We start from the raw sequence: 19,650 nt of genomic DNA on the forward strand, positions 1-19,650 counted from the left end.
GCCCATCGTGCCTGTGCTAGAGCTATCCAATTACATAAGAACATAAGAAATAGGAGCAGGAGTAGGCCATTTGGCCCTTCGAGCCTGCTCCGCCATTCAATGAGATCATGGCTGATCTTCTGCCTCAACTCCATTCAGCGGCCCTATCGCCATATCCCTTGATGCCCTTACTAGTCAGAAATCTATCGACTTCTGTTTTGATTTCTGACTGAGCCTCCACAGCCCTCTGGGGTAGAGAATTCCAAAGATTCACCACCCTGTGTATGAAGAAATTTCCTCTCATCTCAGCCCTGAATGGCCTACCCTTTATCCTGAGGCTGTGGCCCCTGGTTCTAGACTCCCCAGCCAAGGGAAACATTCTCCCAGCATCCACCCTATCAAGCCCTGTAATAATTGTGTATGCTTCAATTAGATCCCCTCTCATTCTTCTCATACGACAGTCCCGCCATCCCAGGAATCAATCTCGTGAACCTTCGTTGCACTCCCTCTATGGTAAGTATATCCTTCCTTAGGTAAGGAGACCAAAATTGTACACAGTACTCCAGGTGTGGTCTCACCATAGCCCTATATAATTGGAGTAAGACTTCTTTACTCCTGTACTCAAATCCTCTTGTAATGAAGGCCAGCATACCATTTGCCTTCCTAATGGCTTGCTGCACCTGCACTTTCACTTTCAGTGACTCATGTACAAGGCCACCCAGGTCCCTTTGAGCATCTACATTTCCCAATCTTTCACCATTTAGGAAATACTCTGCCTTTCTGTTTTTTCTACCAAAGTGGATAACTTCACATTTATCCGCATTATAATCCATCTGCCATGTTCTCGCCCACTCACTGAGCTTGTCGAGATCCCCTTGAAGCCTCTTCACATCCTCTTCGCAACTGACATTGCCACCTAACTTTTTATCATCAGCAAATTTGGAAATGTTACATTTAGTCCCCTCATCCAAATCATTGATATAGATTGTGAATAGCTGGGGCCCAAGCACTGATCCTTGCGATACCCCACTAGTCACAGCCTGCCATCCTGAAAAAGACCCGTTTATCCCTACTCTTTGTTTTCTGTCTGTTAACCAATTCTCAATCCATGCTAGTATATTACCCCCAATTCCATGTGCCCTAATTTTGTTCACCAACCTCTTGTGTGGGACCTTATCGAAGGCCTTCTGAAAATCCAGATACACCACATCTACCAGTTCCCTTTTGTCTATTCCACTAGTTACATCCTCAAAGAACTCCAATAGGTTTGTCAAACAGGATTTCCCTTTCATAAATCCATGTTGACTCTGCCCAATCTTACTATTAGTTTCTAAGTGCCCAGTTATTGCATCCTTTATAATAGATTCCAGCATTTTCCCAACTACTGATGTGAGGCTAACAGGTCTGTAGTTCCCCGTTTTCTCTCTCCCTCCTTTCTTAAATAGCGGGGTTACATTTGCTATCCCACAATCTGCAGGAACCATTCCTGAATCTATAGAATTTTGGAAGATGACAACCAATGCGTCCACTATCCCAATGGCCATCTCTTTCAAAACTCTAGGATGTAGGTCATCCGGTCCTTGGGATTTATCAACTTTTAGTCCCATTAATTTTGCTAGTACTGTTTTTTTACTAATAACTATTTCTTTAAGTTCCTCATTCTCACCACACCCTTGGTTTTCTCATATTTCTGGGAGGTTTTTTGTGTCTTCCTCCGTGAAGACAGAAACAAAGTATTTATTTAATTTCTCTGCCATTTCCTCATTCCCCATTATAAATTCTCCCGTCTCTGACTGTAAAGGACCTACATTTACCTTCGCCAGTCTTTTCCTTTTCACATACCTATAGAAGATATTACAATCCGTTTTTATATTTTTTGCTAGTTTGTGCTCATATTCCATTTTCCCTTTTTTTTAATCAATTTCTTGGTCCCCCTTTGCTGATTTCCTAAAAAGATCCCAATCCTCAGGCTGACCGCTTTTTCTGGCAACTTTATAAGCTTCCTCCTTTGACTTAATACTAGCTTTAATTTCTTTTGTTAGCCATGGTTGGATCACTTTTCCTTTTGGGTTTTTATGCCCTAGAGGAATATATGTTTGTTGCAAATTATGCATTATTTCCTTGAATGTTAGCCATTGTATGTCCACCTTCATACCTTTTAGTGTAGTCTCCCAATCTACCATGGCCAACTTGTCCCTCATACCCTTGTAGTTTCCTCTGTTTAGATTGAAGACCTTAGTTTCAGATTGGACTTCAGATTAGTCCCACTCCCCTGCTCTTTCCCCATAGCCCTGTAAATAAGTATTTAAGATTGCAATAGAGGCACTTGGGATGGTTGCTGATAGATATGACTATGGTTAAGCTGTTGCTTAACTCATTCAAGGGACAGCTCTCTCAATTTGGCCACTAGCTCCCAGGTGTTAACAAGGAGAACTTTGAAGTGGGGAGACTGCCTAAGTCTTGTCCTGGTACAATGCTAGTGGGTCAGTTATGCGCTTCAGAGATCAAGAGTGGGGATTGAACCTCACAACCATCCTGACCCACAGGCACGAGCGCCATCAACTGAGCCACAGCTGACCCACAGGTAAACTGACAGAAAAATAAAAGACAGAAAAGCCCAGTTTTTGTGGAGCACCTGCATGTTTATTCTACAATACAAGCAACATAAATACAGTTCATCCCACAATTGCTTTTTAAAATGCAATTTTGAATGTATGGTGGCCCATTCAGACCACTATCATCAGAGCAAAAATATATACACTGATGTGATTTTTCTCGACATAAATTAAGCGACGACAACATTCTGAACAGCCAAACGTGAACTGAAATAGCTGACTTTGGAAAAGCACAAATACAATATAAATAAAAGGTGAATAAAATGAGAATTCTTATGCAGCGACTGTAAAGAGCAGGACTGAATGAGCACATTCATTTAACAAACAATGTCGTCTACAGTTACATGTGGCAAGGTTCTGGATGTGACCTAGATTGAAATACTGTAGTTGTGAGCAGCCCTAATGCACAGTTCGTTGGGTCGTCACTGGGATTTCGGGTAAAGTGTAAAGCTGCATGACATTTTCACGCTACATTCACTGGAGCTCTGGGGGAAAAATACCCAGCGGGGATCAGAAGAGATCCTGCCCTTTCAACCTCGAGTGGCGTCCAGCGACAGCGTTTGAATTGCCCGTAATACTGCGCGAGACCCTTACTGACACCGCAGGAAGCCAGGACGGTGAAGAAGAAAGACTTGCATTTCTATAGCGCCTTTCACCATCTCAGGCCATCCCAAAGTGCTTCACAGCCAATGCAGAGCTTTTGGAGTGTAGTCACTGTTGTAATGTAGGAAACGTGGCAGCCAATTTGCGCACAGCAAGCTCCCACAAACAGCAATGTGATAATGACCAGATAATGTTTTTTTTTTTTAAGTGATTTTGATTGAGGGATAAATATTGGCCAGGACACCGGGGATAACTCCCCTGCTCTTCTTCCAAATAGTGCCATGAGATATTTTACGTCCACCTGAGAGCAGACGGGGCCTCGGTTTAACGTCTCATCCGAAAGACGGCACCTCCAGCAGTGCAGCGCTCCCTCAGTACTGCATTGGGAGTGTCAGGCCTAGATTATGCGCTCAAGTCTCTGGAGCGGGGACTTGAACCCACGATCTTCTAAAGGTGAATCTGCTGGATGTGCTACGGCCAGCCGGTAAGAAGATGGGTCTTCCGAGTCCACTGGTGTTACCGAATCCTGGCGGCTTTACCGTTTGGGTTGCGTGCCACTTGTGCCTTGGGAGTCGGCAGTGCCAGCATGGGTCTCACGGTGTGCGAGCATCTTATAATCCTTGGCGATTGAAATACTAGTGGCTATAGGCCTGTCGCTGGTGATGGGAGACACTTGAGTTGATGAACTAAGAGCATCACGCAATAGTAGGGGGACAATATTAAAACGTATTGGGTTCAAATGTAATTTTAGTTTTACTTGTACTCTTCACAGAATCACAGAAACCTCACAGTGCAGATAGAGGCCATTTCGGCCCATCGAGCCTGCACCGACACATATCCCACCCGATCCCCGTAACCCCTACCCCACCCTATTCCCGTAACCCCACATATTTAATCCCCCTAACACTAAGGGTCAATTTTATCATAGCCAATCAACCTAACCCGCACATCTTTGGACTGTGGGAGGAAACCGGAGCACCTGGAGGAAACCCACGCAAACATGGGGAGAATGTGCAAACTCCACACAGTCACCTGAGGCCGGATTTGAACCCGGGTCCCTGGCGTTGTGAGGCAATGTGATGCCAATGTGATAAAATAAGCCCAGTGTGACAAAACTAGCATATGACACAGAGCGTCGTCGCAGGTTGGTGACATCTGGATTGAGGTACTGAATCTTTGCAACAAGAGGTCTTCCCAATCTCACCTGGGGCCGAGTCAGTGGGGGGGAGTATGGAGTTTCTGCCCTCGGTGAAGATATAAAACCAAAGGATGAGTCTCATCTGGCGCAACCTCTGTTGGCCAGTCACAAGGCGGCACCGACTAAAGACCTGGCCATAGGTTGCCCGGCCGCCATCTTGGTTGGGGGAAAGGTGGAAGGCGGGTGGTCTCTGTCATGTTTGGGGGAGCAGCAAAGGAACAGGAGGAGGCCATTCAGCCCCTCGAGCCTGCTCCGCCATTCAATTCCATCGTGGCTGATCTGTATCTTAATTCCATTTACCCGCCTTAGCTCCATGTCCCTTGATAGCCTTACGCAACAAGAATAAGCAGAAATAATTGAAGAAGAAGAAATGGAAAGACCACAGAGGGATTGAGCTTCTTTGAGAGTTCTACACCATTGGCAAAAGTGCCTGGGAAACAAACGCTTTTCTGGGATTTACGCAGCACCTCTGTATAGTGGGCAAAACACTGCGGATGCTGGAAATCTTAAATATAACCACAATATCCTGGAAATACTCAGCAGGTTAGACAGCATCCTGAGCTGCTATTTCCTGCATTTTCTGTTTATAATTCTGTACAGTGTGTGGGGGTAAGATGAGCGAAGGCTCTGTCTCCCTGAGGGTAGAGCAAGGGTGGGGATGGCGGCATTGCATAGTAGATTAGAGCTGGGAGAGAAGAGGATGCAAGCAGGATCATAGGGCTGAAGGTGGTCGTGTAGATCGGCTGGATCAAGGGTTGGAGGAGGTCCAAGAGTTCTGGTGGAGCGAGTGTTGGTGGAGCGAGCGTTGGTGGAGGTCCCAGGAGTTCTGGTGGAGTGAGTGTTGGTGGAGGTCCCAGGAGTTCTGGTGGAGCGAGCGTTGGTGGAGGTCCAAGAGCTCTGGTGGAACGAGTGTTGGTGGAGGTCCCAGGAGATCTGGTGGAGCGAGTGTTGTTGGAGGTCCCAGGAGATCTGGTGGAGCGAGCGTTGGTGGAGGTCCCAGGAGATCTGGTGGAGCGAGCGTTGGTGGAGGTCCCAGGAGTTCCGGTGGAGCGAGCATTGGTGGAGGTCCCAGGAGTTCCGGTGGAGCGAGTGTTGGTGGAGGTCCCAGGAGTTCCGGTGGAGCGAGTGTTGGTGGAGGTCCCAGGAGTTCCGGTGGAGTGAGTGTTGGTGGAGGTCCCAGGAGTTCCGGTGGAGCGAGTGTTGCAGCAGGTCACGTGGATCAGGTGGATCGAAGGTTGGAGGAGACTGCGAGAGTTTGGGGCAGCAAGGACATTGAGGCGTTTATTGACAAGGGCAGGGATTTTGAAGTCCCATGAGGATTACCAAGGCCGGGGTGATGGATGAGTGGAACTCCATGTGGGAGGTGGAGCATCCATTGGGAAGGTTGGAAAAAAGACACTGGCCTAGAAATTCGCTATCGCCGCGCCAGGTCTTTAGCGCCCGAAAGTTAGCGCACGCCCGGATTCCCGTAGCGCCCGCCTGAAATTCAGTTGCAGCGCCCCAAGACGGAGGCGGGCGCTATTGCAGGGTTTGGCCGCCTCCGCTTGGGGCGCTGAAAGTCAATTTCAGGCGTCCAGCTGCCGCAGCGCCACCCGATGCGGTGCGGCAGGCTGGGGTACTGCAGGCCTCCTCCTTCTCTTGAGGAGCTGCCTGCAGCCGTGAGATCGCCACTGGATTCCCCCGGCAAATGAGCCCAGCACCACGGAGAAGTGCCGGGCTCGCGGGGGTCAGAGACCAATGCCGCGGGGGGGGGTGGTGTGGGAGTCCGGGAAGGTGCGGCCAAGCGGCCGCCGGGAAAGCGGCCGGCCGCACCTCCACCTTTACGCCCCAGCCTCTCGGAGCTGCAAGGCCCCGTTTTACAAACGCTCTTTGCGCCCGCTACGGGAGAGGCGGCGGCAACTGAATTTGGGCGTCGGGCTGGCATCGCGTTGGAACCGGGGCGCTGCGCACACCGATGACGTCATCAGTGCCGGCGCAGCGCTACCGGCTAACGCCACCATTTGCGCTACACTGAATTCCAGGCTACCAACAGCGCCGGCGCAAAAGACCTCTTTAGGCGCTAAGTGGGCGCTAACACCACTGAATTTCTAGGCCACTGTTTCTTTCTCCTTTACCATGTACCTAGTATTTCTGTTTCCCTCTTCTCCTTCCTCCCCCATCTCTCTCTTACTTATGTAATTTAATTTCACTTTGTTTCTGTGCAATATACCCTATTTCTATTCGGTATTTTTTTCTGTTTAAAAATTTTTTTTTTTACATACTTTCCTTTCTCTTTATCCGATGTCCCACCATGCAGTTTGGAGGTGGGAGCCACATCGGACCTTGACTGGCTGAAAACCTGCTCCAAAGCCGACGGTGGCAAAGAGCTCGCGAGACTGAACGCAGACGGGTCACAGACGCGACAAGGTCAATCTGGAATCTGATTCGGCCGCATCACCAACAGGAGCAGGAGCGCTGGATCAGCCAACTCAACAACAACTTGCATTTACATAGCGCCTTTAACGTCGAACGTCCCAAGGCGCTGGACAGGAAGGTTATCAAACAAAATTTAACCCACCGAGCCAAAGGAGGAGATAGTAGTCAGGTGACCATGACATCGTCCGTGGCACTGACAACCTGACTGCGCCCATCCCTGTGTGATAACCTTCACTGCTCCCGGCATTGAGTTAAAACTGGAGGGGGGTTCACCCAGGATCCATTCATTGCTGTTTATATCGAACTAGTCGGAACTAATGGGACTAATGAGATCGCTCTTTCAGCGAGCCGGCCCAGGCACGATGGGCCGAATGGCCTCATTCTGTGCTGTATGATTCTATGATTGAAGTTGGGGGGGGGCGGGGCGGAGGTGATGTAAGCAACGTTCCCGCTAAGCTGCGCGGCCGCACACCGGTCTGGAGGTCCCGCGCGGGCCACCGGCCGGCTTTACAACGGAAATAACCGCACGTGCGCGAAAAATTGAATGGGTCGCGGAGCCAGTTAACTGCGCACCAAAAAAAAGTTACAGGAAACGTTGGGCGTAAGTGGGAATTTTGGTCCAAAGACCCTAATCAAAGTTTCTGTGGGTGAAAGGCTTATTCTAGTCACAACATTCAACTGTTCAAAGTTCTGAAACAAGAAAAGAAACAAACCTCACGAAGCTCATGGTTTTGATGGGGAGGGAGCAAGAGACCAACAGTTAGTGTCGAATCCAACACAACAACTTGCATTTACATAGCGCCTTTAACACAGAGAAAATGTCCCAAGACGCTACATAAATGCAAATGGTGCATTAGCGTGACTGTAAAACTGCAGTGCTGGGTCCTTAATAACATCCATTTGAGGAATGCCACTTTCACTGCGGAAACATCTGCCTCAAGATCACACTGATCAATAAAAACACTTCAAAAGCAGCAGCACTGGTTAAGAGACTGGTGTCGAAAAGGCAACTCCAGAGCACGACTTCACAGTAGGTCAAGGCGGCAGAACGAGGGGGGAGTTACACGCTGAAACTGGGGGGGGGGGGGGGAAGGTCAAGTTGGGATGGATATCAGGAAGAGCAACCAACATTTGGCACCGCCTCCTCTCTAGTCTACTGGAGGCAAACACCTCGGACTCATTCAAGAAACATGGGGTTGAGCTTTGAACTTTGGCGAGACCACAAAACGGGCGGCAGCGCATTGACGTCGCTGGAAAGGGCAGGAGAACGGGCAGGAGAACGGGCAGGAGAACGAGCAGGAGAACGGGCAGGAGAACGGGCAGGAGAACGAGCAGGAGAACGGGCAGGAGAACGAGCCACCTCCGCCCGTTTCACCCCCCCTGCCGCTGTCGAGATGCTCCACCCCTGGGGCGACCGCAGGTTTGTTTTTGCTTAGGCGGTTGAGCTAAGGCGGATCATAAAATGGCCTCCCTCAACTGCATCTACCTTGCGGCCTTGTTGACCTGCCAGCTCCCCTTCTTCCCCCCCCCCCCCCCCACCCTGCTATCCATCCCGGTCAGGACCGAGCTGGTCACGCCGTGCCTTACAGATCTAACTGTGGGACGTGTAATATCTCCCCCGCCCCCACCCTCACTCTCAAATAAAGCTACAGGGACAGTCCCACTCATGGCACTGTAGAGTTCAACCCCCTCAATACAACCCCTTTTACGAGAGCGACTTCCAAGGGAGCAGGCCAATGGCCTCGGTGTATTGCAGCAACAATGAATGGTGTGGGGGCACTGGAGCAAAATGAGATCTGACAGGGAAAGTATCGCCGTCAGCAGATTGAAATTGAACCATTGTGCTTCATAAATATAGATTTTTTTTTCCCCTCTCTCTGTTTTCTTTTACATGATGATATCGTAGACTCTTCCCACTCTTCCCAGCCACTCCCTGACAGCTTGACGAACCCGGACATCGGTAACGTGGCAGGTGAGCTGGCTGATACTCGGGTACACCGAAGGCTGGAGTGCCGTGAACGTCTGATCCGGCAACAGCTGGATTTGGTTGAGGACGGTTAGTATCATGTTGGTCCAGGCCTACAATTGAAAAGCCATTTTAGTCAGACATCCACATGACCCAACAACAACAACTTGCATTTATACAGCGCCTTTAACACAGTAAAACGTCCCAAGGCGCTGCACAGGAGGGTTATCAAATAAAATTGTGATACCGAGACACACAAGGAAATATTAGGACAGGTGACCAAAAGCTCAGGCTAAGAGGTACATTGTAAGGAGCATCTTAAAGGAAGAACATAAGAAATAGGAGCAGGAGTCGGCCAATCGGCCCCTCGACCCTGCTCCGCCATTCAATCAGATCATGGCTGATCCAATCTTGGCCTCAACACCACTTTCCCGCTCTCTCCCCACACCCCTCGACTCCCCTGTAGTTCAAATGTCTGTCAATCTCCGCCTTGAATATATTCAATGACTCCGCCCCCACAGCTCTCTGGGGTAGAGAATTCCAAAGATTCCCGGCCCTCTGAGAGAAGAAATTCCTCTTCATCTCCGTCTTAAATGGGCGACCCCTTATTCTGAAACTATGCCCCCTAGTTCTAGATTCCCCAACGAGGGGAAACATCCTCTCAGCATCCACCTTGTCAATCCCCCTCAGAGTTTTATATGTTTCAGTAAGATCACCTCTCATTCTTCTAAACTCCAATGAGTATAGGCCCAACCTGCTCAACCTTTCGTCATACGTCAACCCCTTCAACTCAGGAATCAACCTCGTGAACCTTCTCTGCACTGCCTCCAATGCAAGTATATCCTTCCTTAAATATGGAGACAACTGTACGCAGTACTCCAGGTGCAGTCTCACCAGCGCCCTGTAAAGTTGTATCAGAACTTCCCTACTTTTATACTCCATACCCCTTGCAATACAGGCCAACATTCCATTAGCCTTCCTAATTACTTGCTGTACCTGCATGCTAACTTTTTGTGTTTCATGTACTAGGGCCCCCAGATCCCTTTGTACATAGCATTTTGTAATCTCTCTCCATTTAAATAATAATTTGCTTTTTCATTCTACGTTCCAAAGTGGATAACCTCACATTTTCCCACATTATACTCCATCTGCTAAATTTTTGCCCACTCACTTAACCTATCTATATCCCTTTCCAGACTCTGTGTCCTCCTCACAACTCGCTAACCCACCTATCTTTGTATCATCAGCAAATTTGGCTACAGTACACTCGGTCCCTTCATCCACGTCATTAATATAGATTGTAAATAGATGAGGCCCCAGCACTGATCCCTGTGGCAGCCCACTAGTTACTGATTGCCAACCGGAAAATGTCCCATTTATCCCGACTCTCTGTTTTCTGTCAGTTAGCCAATCCCCTATCCACTACAATATATTACCCCCAACCCCGTGAGCTCTTATCTTGTGCAGTAACCTTTTATGTGGCACCTTATCGAATGCCTTCTGGAAATCCAAATACACCACATCCACTGGTTCCCCTTTATCCACCCTGTTTGTTACATCCTCAAAGAACTCTAGAAAATTTGTTAAACACGATTTCCCTTTCATAAAACCATGTTGACTCAGGGAGAGAGAGAGAGACAGAGAGGTTTAGAGAGGAAATTCCAGAGCTTAGGGCCCAGGCAGCTGAAGGCACGTCCGCCAATGGCGGAGAGTTGAAAATCGGGGATGCGCAAGAGGCCAGAATTGCAGGAGTGCAGAAATCACGGAGGGTTGTAGGGCTGGAGGTGGTTACAGAGACAGGGAGGGGAGAGGCAATGGAGGGATTTGAAAACAAGGAAACCAGGAACAAAAACATCTTTCGCTCCCCTGAAGATGCCCGCCATTAACGTCTCTTGGGGTTCTCCAACCGTAACTACGGTGGAGGTTCGGCGGAATCCCTGGAGGAATTTGTTCTTGGGATGTGGGCAACACTGGATTCAATGTCCATCCCTAGATGTCCCAAGAAGGTGGTAGGCATTTCCACTTGAGTAATTGCTTTTACAAACAACTGGCTTGCTATGCCACTTCAGAGGGCACTAGAGTCAGCCACCTACTGTGGGACTGGAGAGTAGGTCAGACCAGGTGGGGAGGTGCCAGACTCCCCTCCCTGAAGGACAGTAGGGGACCAGTTGGGTTTTCAGCATTGTAAGTCCAGTACCATAGCCACTAATCTACAGGACGCATGTTCGATGAAGACCAGTCGCCCTTTGCTAATGCCTAGCTGATAACAGGATCTGTCTGGGCTGCACCAAATAGCTCGCTGATGCTTAAGCGGTGCTTTACTGCCCATTGGAGGAGTGCGGAGTGCGGGAGGAGTGCGGGAAAGACGGAGCGAGGCGAGAGCGGACCCTATTGTGATGGCGCCGATGAAGATGGCTGCCGTCCTTGCGGGCTCCGTGCGTACCAGGCAGCTAAGTGTCCTTTGCTGCTTGGTGCGCTCGGCTCGTTAAGAAAAAAGCATTTCACTGACTGGATTTCAGTTGTTGTATTTGGTTATGTGACAAATAAAATTGAAAAAATTGAAAATTGAATTGAAATGAATGAGGGGGAAATCTTAGCTTGACCAGCATCGAAACAGAAAGTCTGGTCCTTATTGTCCAGGCACGTACTCGAGCGAGGGCTGAGCTCCAGCAAGGACCGGCACCTTCAGGAAAGGAGAATGGTTGGGGGATTAAAGAAAAAGAGGGAGGGAGGGGAGGATCAATAAAAGCTCTAAACTAAAGGTGATTTAAGGCGATTGGCAAAAGAACCAGAGGCGACATGAGGAAAACCTTTTTTACGCAACGAGTGGTTAGGATTTGGAATGCTATGGACACAGATTCAATAGTAGCCTTCAAAAGGGAATTGGATAAATACTTGAAGGAGAAAAATTGCAGGAATATGGGGAAAGAGCGGGGGAGTGGGACCAATTGTCCCTCTGCGCTGCGCTTTGTTCTACGCGGCCTGTTTATTTCAATGCGCGGTCCCTTTAAATTTCTGCGCATGCGCAGTATTTACAATGGAAAAGCCAGTGAGTGGCCTGGGCGGAACCTTGCAGATTACTGCGTGGCCGCACACCCGCGCAGCTTAGAGGGATCATTGAGTGGGACTGACTGGACCGCTCTTTGAAAGAGCCGAATGGCCTCTCTCTGTCCTGCACCATTCTATGATTCTATGAAAATGTGGCTTTAGACGTTTTAAAGCCATACCCTACCTGCATCTGGGCCTCAGTGTCGCGCACAGAGACGCTGTGGGAGCTTACAGTGGACCCAGAGCGCGGCCGCTTCTCCTGTCTGAGCAGCTCAGGTCCTGCGCTGAAGGAATGTCTCATTTGGCCCTGGTCTAGCAGCTGGTGAGGCCGCTGAAGAGGCGAATCTGGACACCTCCCGGACACCGCCTCCCCCTTCTCCGACTTCGCTTCCTTGACAAAGGTGGTCAGGTTGTGCTGCTGCTTGCGCTTCTTGTACTCGAACATGAGCTTGTTGATGGTCTTGTCAGTGGCGATGGTGTAGATCTTGTTGCCGGCGGTCTCCCACCATTCCTTCTTCCTGCCTTGCTCTTTCTTCTCCACGTTGGGGCTCAAGGGGGCGCTGCCCGGCCCTTTCGTCTTCCCGTCGTCCGCCGCCTGCTCTTTCACGTAACACTTGGCGCTCTCTTCCGAAGGCGTATCTTTGCCCGACATGCCCCCAGTGGACGGGGTGGATCCTTCTGAATGGCAGGACGGCAGAAAGAAGAGGGGGTCGCCTTTGATAGCCAGGGGCTCTTCTGTAAAGCACTCCAGATCAAGGTGCAACTGGATGTAGTTATTACAGAGCTCCAGGCACAGCTTGTGTAGCCTCTTCACCAACCAGACCCAATCTGCATTGCTGACGGGCTGGATACTGAGGGAAGGTATTCTAGCCCTCCACTGTCTCTTCTCCTTCCCTCTCGGAGGGCTGACTTGAGCCGTTTCTTCGAAGATGTCCTCGTCTTCCGAAGAACATTGCTGGGAAGAATCCGAGCTCAGATCTTCCTCCTCATAAAGGATTTTCTTGACCTGTTCGGCGGTTATGTTCTCCTGGTTGGTCAGAATGGCACAAATCAAAGCCTGGAAGTAAATGTTGAAGCTCATTGCTGATTGACGGTAGAGATTGGCGGCTCCTCCGACTCCAGATACTTTCATCAGCAGGTACTTCAGCCCGGGTCGCGTGTCAAACTCCCTGGCCGTTCTGTAGGAGTCCAGCAGCAGATCGAAGATGACGGCCAGGTTCTGCATGGAGATGTACCTCAGGAAGCCGGCGGGCCTGGTTTCTCCAAAGGTCACGCTTCGATCCGAAGCCTCGCTTGGAGTGGGACCTTTGACAAACTCTTCGAGCAAAACGTCGTATAGATTTTGAAGTAACACCTGGTGGGATAATAAACTCACCACGATTGTCCGGAATGGGATTCTGTGGATCAAAAGACAGAGGTTTAGATAGATAGGCACTTAGAGCGAGGGAATACAGCAGCAAAGGTGCGTGTGAGTGTGTGTGTATATGAGTGTGTGTGTATGTGTGTGTGTGAGTATGTATGAGTGTGTATGAGTGTGTGTGAGTATGAGTGTGTGTATGTGTGTGTGTATATGAGTGTGTGTGTGTGAATGTGTGTATATGAGTGTGTGTGTGTGAATGTGTGTGTATGAGTATGTGTGTATGAGTGTGTGAGTGTGTGTGTATGAGTGTATGTATGAGTGTGTGTGAGTATGAGTGTGTGTATGTGTGTGTGTATATGAGTGTGTGTGTATGAGTGTGTGTGTGTGTGTGTGCGTATGAGTGTGTGTGAATGTGTGTGTATGAGTGTGTGTGTATGAGTGTGTGAGTGTGTGTGTATGAGTGTATGTATGAGTGTGTATGAGTGTGTGTATGTGCGTATGAGTGTGTGTGAATGTGTATATGAGTGTGTGTGTATGAGTGTGTGTGTGTGAATGTGTGTATATGAGTGTGTGTGTGTGAATGTGTGTGTATGAGTGTGTGTGTATGAGTGTGTGAGTGTGTGTGTATGAGTGTATGTATGAGTGTGTATGAGTGTATGTATGAGTGTGTGTATATGAGTGTGTGTATATGAGTGTGTGTGTGTGAATGTGTGTGTATGAGTGTGTGTGTATGAGTGTGTGAATGTGTGTGTATGAGTGTATGTATGAGTGTGTATGAGTGTGTGTGAGTATGAGTGTGTGTATGTGTGTGTGTATATGAGTGTGTGTGTATGAGTGTGTGTGTGTGTGTGCGTATGAGTGTGTGTGAATGTGTGTGTATGAGTGTGTGTGTATGAGTGTGTGAGTGTGTATGTATGAGTGTGTATGAGTGTGTGTATGTGCGTATGAGTGTGTGTGAATGTGTGTGTGAGTGTATGTATGAGTGTGTGTGAGTATGAGTGTGTGTATGTGTGTGTGTATATGAGTGTGTGTGTATGAGTGTGTGTGTGTGAATGTGTGTATATGAGTGTGTGTGTGTGTGAATGTGTGTGTATGAGTGTGTGTGTATGAGTGTGTGAGTGTGTGTGTATGAGTGTATGTATGAGTGTGTATGAGTGTATGTATGAGTGTGTGTATATGAGTGTGTGTATATGAGTGTGTGTGTGTGAATGTGTGTGTATGAGTGTGTGTGTATGAGTGTGTGAGTGTGTGTGTATGAGTGTATGTATGAGTGTGTATGAGTGTGTGTGAGTATGAGTGTGTGTATGTGTGTGTGTATAGGAGTGTGTGTGTATGAGTGTGTGTGTGTGTGCGTATGAGTGTGTGTGAATGTGTGTGTATGAGTGTGTGAGTGTGTGTGAATGTGTGTGTATGAGTGTATGAGTGTGTGTATGTATGAGTGTGTATGAGTGTGTGTGTATGAGTGTGTGTATGAGAGTGTGTGTGTGTGTCTGTGTGAGTGTGTGTGTGAGTGTGTGTGTGTGAGTGTGTGTGTGAGTGTGTGTGTCTGTGTGTGAGTGTGTGTGAGTGTCTGTGTGTGTGTGTGTGAGTGTCTGTGTGAGTGTGTGTGTGTGTGTGTGAGTGTGTGTGAGTGTCTGTGTGTGTGTGTGTGTCTGTGTGACTGTGTGTGAGTGTGTGTCTGTGAGTGTGTGTGAGTGTGAGTGTCTGTGTGAGTGTCTGTGTGTGAGTGTGTGTGAGTGTCTGTGAGTGTGTGTGAGTGTGTGTCTGTGTGAGTGTGTGTGAGTGTGAGTGTCTGTGTGAGTGTCTGTGTGTGAGTGTGTGTGAGTGTCTGTGTGAGTGTGTGTGAGTGTCTGTGTGTGTCTGTGTGTGTGTGTGTGAGTGTCTGTGTGAGTGTGTGTGAGTGTGTGTGTGTTCTTTGAGTGTGTGTGTTTGTAAGGAAAGAGGGGATGAGGGTGGATTTTTTTGATGATGCCAATTTTAAAAGGGAGGGGGACAGTACCTGAGGAGAGGGAACCAATTACAATGTCAGCTAGCATGGGGGCCAGGAAGGGAAGTTAGAAAGGAACTGCAGCAATGTGTTTCTATGTTTAGATAATAAAATGTAAACATAATTAAATGTGAGAGGACCATTTCAAGGAGAATCGGGGACCTTACAGTCCGAGCAGCGATAAAATGTTAACACCTCCCCAGTAACCGTGCGAGCCACAGGGCTGTGGTAAATCTGCCCTGTGCCAATGCCTCGGGCTCTTATTCCAGCTGTTCAAGTTTGTTCTGTTAAACAGACAGTCACATTCCCAGTGGCTACCCAGTGGTGAAAGGCCACTGTGATTGCACTGGGAGCAGAGCCAAGCTCCTGAAATAGACAATCCAAAGATAACTGCTGGAGGGAGTTTTCACCACAAGACAATCTACTGCAAACTTTATGTCGAAGTGTGGAATACCTGAAGTAGTGTATGGACCAGTTACTTAGAGGAGTTAAGCACTTTCTCCTTGATGAATGCCAAGCAATTAGATTTTTATATTTGGGGTACAGGGATCCTCCTATATTCTTGTAACCTCCTCCTGCCCTCCAACCCTCCGAGATCTCTGCACTCCTCCAATTCTGGCCTCGTACGCATCCCCGATTTTCATCGCTCCACCACTGGCGGCCGTGCCTTCAGTTGCCTAGGCACTAAGCTCTGGAATTCCCTCCCTAAATCTCTCCGTGCCTCTCTTCTCCTTTAAGATGCTCCTTAAATCCTACCTCTTTGAGCAAGCTTTTGGGCACCTATCCTAATATCTCTTCATGTGGCTCGGTGTCAAATTTTGTTTGATAACTTCAGAGGGACTTTGGTTATGTGGAGAGACTAGAGAACCAGGGGTTGTTCTCCTGAAAGCAGAGACGATTAAGAGGAGATTTGACAGAGGCGTTCAAAATCATGAAGGGTTTTGATAGAGTAAATAAGGAGAAACTGTTTCCAGTGGCAGAAGGGTCGGTAATCAGAGGACACAGATTTAAGGTGATTGGCAAAAGAACCAGTGGCGACATGAGGAAAAGATTTTCTACGCAGCGAGTGGTTGTGATCTGGAATGCGCTGCCTGAAAGGGCGGTGGAAGCAGATTCAATAGTAACTTTCAAAAGGGAATTGGATAAATATCTGAAGGGGGAAAAAAATTGCAGGGCTACGGGGAAAGATTGGATTAATTGGCGAGCTCTCCAGAAGAGCTGGCACAGGCACGATGGGCTGAATGGCCTCCTTCTGTGCTGTATCATTCTATGATTCTATAACACTCCTATGAAGCATTCAGACATTTTACTATGTTAAAGGCGCTATATAAATGCAAGTTGTTATACGGCATAAAACTGTGTTCTTGGGACAACTCCCTCAGAGATGCATTGCAGGCGTGAAGGCTCTCTTACCATTTTGACACACATGGAGCCGATCCTGAAATGAGACCCCTCTACTTAGAAGCCACGCCCAAGCTTAAGCGGTTCTCCGCTCCACCACCCCCCCCCGCCCCCCGGCCGGAAAATAATAATTATTGACTTACGTACAGGCCACACACCCCACCTCATACTGATTTTTTTTGCTTTAAAAAAATTGGCAACCTATAAAGAAGTTAATATGGTCAAACCGCTGAAATGGCCAATGAAATGACAACAGGTTAGAACTTAGGGTGAACAGGAATCAAAAATCAACAGAGGGAGCAAAAATTATTTTAGTGCGTGACTTTTACTTTTTCCAAAATGGCGTATGTTTGAAATTTGACCCCCTTTGCTCATCCTTCTCAGTTGACGTTTTTCTATTGAACACAAGAGACGGTCCGGGCAGGTGCGAAAAGCTGGAATGGATTACTGCAGCAAGATCAAGGCCCAGTACAATTAAAACTGACCGCTTACCCTATTTTCCTGTTCGATTGTCAAGCATGGGGAGAAAGAAGCAACAGGAGGAAGATTAGAACAGTGCAAACAGGAGGAATATTAAACACTGGACACCAACAGAAGGTTAAACACTGGCTGACATGGGGAAAAGGTTAAACACTCTGTACCAGGGGAAGGTTAAACACAGGACACCAGGAGGAGGATTTAAACACTGGATACCAGAGGGAAGATTAAACACTGGGCACCAGTGGAGGATTTAAACACTGGACACCAGAGGGAAGATTAAACACTGGGCACCAGTGGAGGATTTAAACACTGAACACCAGAGGGAAGATTAAACACTGGGCACCAGTGGAGGATTTAAACACTGGACACCAGAGGGAAGATTAAACACTGGGCACCAGTGGAGGATTTAAACACTGAACACCAGAGGGAAGATTAAACACTGGACACCAGAGGGAAGATTAAACACTGGACACCAGGAGCAGGATTTAAACACTGGACACCAGAGGGAAGATAAAACACTGGACACCAGAGGGAAGATTAAACACTGGACACCAGGAGGAGGATTTAAACACTGGACACCAGAGGGAAGATAAAACACTGGACACCAAGAGCAGGATTTAAACACTGGACACCAGAGGGAAGATAAAACACTGGACACCGGAGGGAAGATTAAACACTGGACACCAGAGGGAAGACTAAACACTGGACACCAGAGGGAAGATAAAACACTGGACACCAGGAGCAGGATTTAAACACTGGAAACCAGAGGGAAGATTAAGCACTGGACACCAGAGGGAAGATAAAACACTGGACACCAGAGGGAAGATAAAACACTGGACACCAGATGTAATGATCAATAACATGTCATTCTATAGTGGACACTAGGTGGAGCCGTAGAGCTGTATATAGCTGTATGTATAAGACTACACTACCCAGCTGTAGGTATATTAAGACTACATTACCCATGAGGCACTAGGCTACCCACAAGGCAGCAGTCAAGATGGAAGCCTCTACAGATACAGTACCTAGTCCACATGTGCTCAATAAAGTAACTAGCAAAAGCTAGCTGTGTTCATAATAAGAATGTCTATTTATTAATGAACATAAGATGGTACCGGGGTGGTGAAGATCTGCTGAAAATTGTGAAAAGCGACATGGAGAATTTGAAGCCACCAGAGCGTTTGAAACTCACAGGAAACATCGACTACAATTGGCAGACTCTTAAACAACAATTCGAACTCTACATTGCAGCCATCGGATTCGGTACGAAGCCAGACGCAAGGAAGATTGCGTTGCTGCTTACGGTTGCAGGCCCACAGGCGATAGAGGTATTTAATACATTTGTATTTAATCCAGAGGAGAACAGAGAAAAATTAGAAGATGTGCTAAAAAAATTTGATGCACATTGCTCTCCCAAAAAGAATGAGACCTATGAAAGATACATCTTCCGTTCTCAGACACAGCAGCAAAATGAGACTTTTGATAGCTTTATAACTGATCTGAAACTGAAAGCACAGACATGTAATTTCTCTGAGCTCAAAGCATCCATGATTCGTGACCAGATTGTGTTTGGTATTCATGATAAAAAAGTCAGGGAACGTCTGTTGAGAGAAACTGAACTAAATTTGGAAAATGCGGTGAAAATATGCCAAGCCAGTGAGCTAGCTCGAAAGCACGCGAAGACTTTCAGTGAAATCAATAATGATGCGATTGTAATGAGTGATAATGCTGCTGTCGGTGCTGTGTCCTACAAGGGGAAGAAACGTGGGCAGAACAGAAATGAAAAGCAATCGGAGGATGACATTTTTAATTGTAAACGCTGTGGTTACAAACACCAGTTAAGACAATGCCCAGCGTTTGGAAAAATGTGCACAAAGTGTAATGGAAAGAATCACTTTGCCAAACAATGCTTTTCAAAAGTAAAAACTAAGAAAGGGCAACGAGTTAATGTAATTGAGGACACTGATTTAAGTGAGACAATTTTTGTACGAATGGTGTCATGTGACGATATCAAAAAGGATACAGAAAATGTGCAGCCCTCAGAAATGGACAATGCTGAACATAAAGTTAATGCAGTAAAAGTGGACAAATGGATGATCCCACTGCAGGTAAATGGAGCATTAGTTACCTTGAAACTAGACACTGGGGCAAAAGCAAACTTAATCAGTATGAGTGACATTAACAATATGAAAGAAAAGCCCAAAATACAGAAAAAGTCAGTACTACTGAAGGACTATAATGGACAGAAAATAGATAGCTTAGGTGTATGCAGACTCAAAGTGACAGTCAAAGACAAAGTGCATCATCTCATGTTTTCTGTTGTGGCTGAAAGACTTGATTCGATACTAGGTGATAAAGCTTGTGAAGACTTAGAACTGGTCAAGAGAGTCTACCGTATAAACTGTGCCATAAGCAGACCAGATGACTCAGTGGATTCTGTAGTGAATGATTTCCAGGATGTGTTCAAAGGATTTGGAGTTCTACCATTCACTTACAAGATCCAGCTAAAGGAGGATGCTCAGCCAGTGGTACATGCTCCACGAAGAGTTCCAGCACCCCTGCGTGACCGGCTCAAGAATGAACTGGACAAAATGACCA

General features: G+C 47.5%; 1 protein-coding gene across 1 annotated transcript in view; it reads right to left on the reverse strand.

Annotated features, from left to right (window-relative positions):
- Positions 1-4,070: 4,070 nt before the first annotated feature.
- arfgef3 (ARFGEF family member 3) overlaps positions 4,071-19,650 on the reverse strand; it is a 179,041-nt gene continuing 163,461 nt past the window's right edge. The window contains exons 33-34 of the mRNA XM_085979326.1: positions 12,009-13,221; positions 4,071-8,889 (exon numbers count right to left, since the gene is read on the reverse strand). Of these exons, the coding sequence (XP_085835452.1) occupies positions 8,698-8,889; positions 12,009-13,221 (1,405 nt within the window). The 3' untranslated portion in view covers positions 4,071-8,697. The remainder of the gene's footprint in view (positions 8,890-12,008; positions 13,222-19,650) is intronic.

Source organism: Somniosus microcephalus, chromosome 3 (assembly GCF_052327205.1).
Source record: "Somniosus microcephalus isolate GS21.2 chromosome 3, FLI_Smic_1.0, whole genome shotgun sequence".
NCBI lineage: Eukaryota > Metazoa > Chordata > Chondrichthyes > Squaliformes > Somniosidae > Somniosus > Somniosus microcephalus.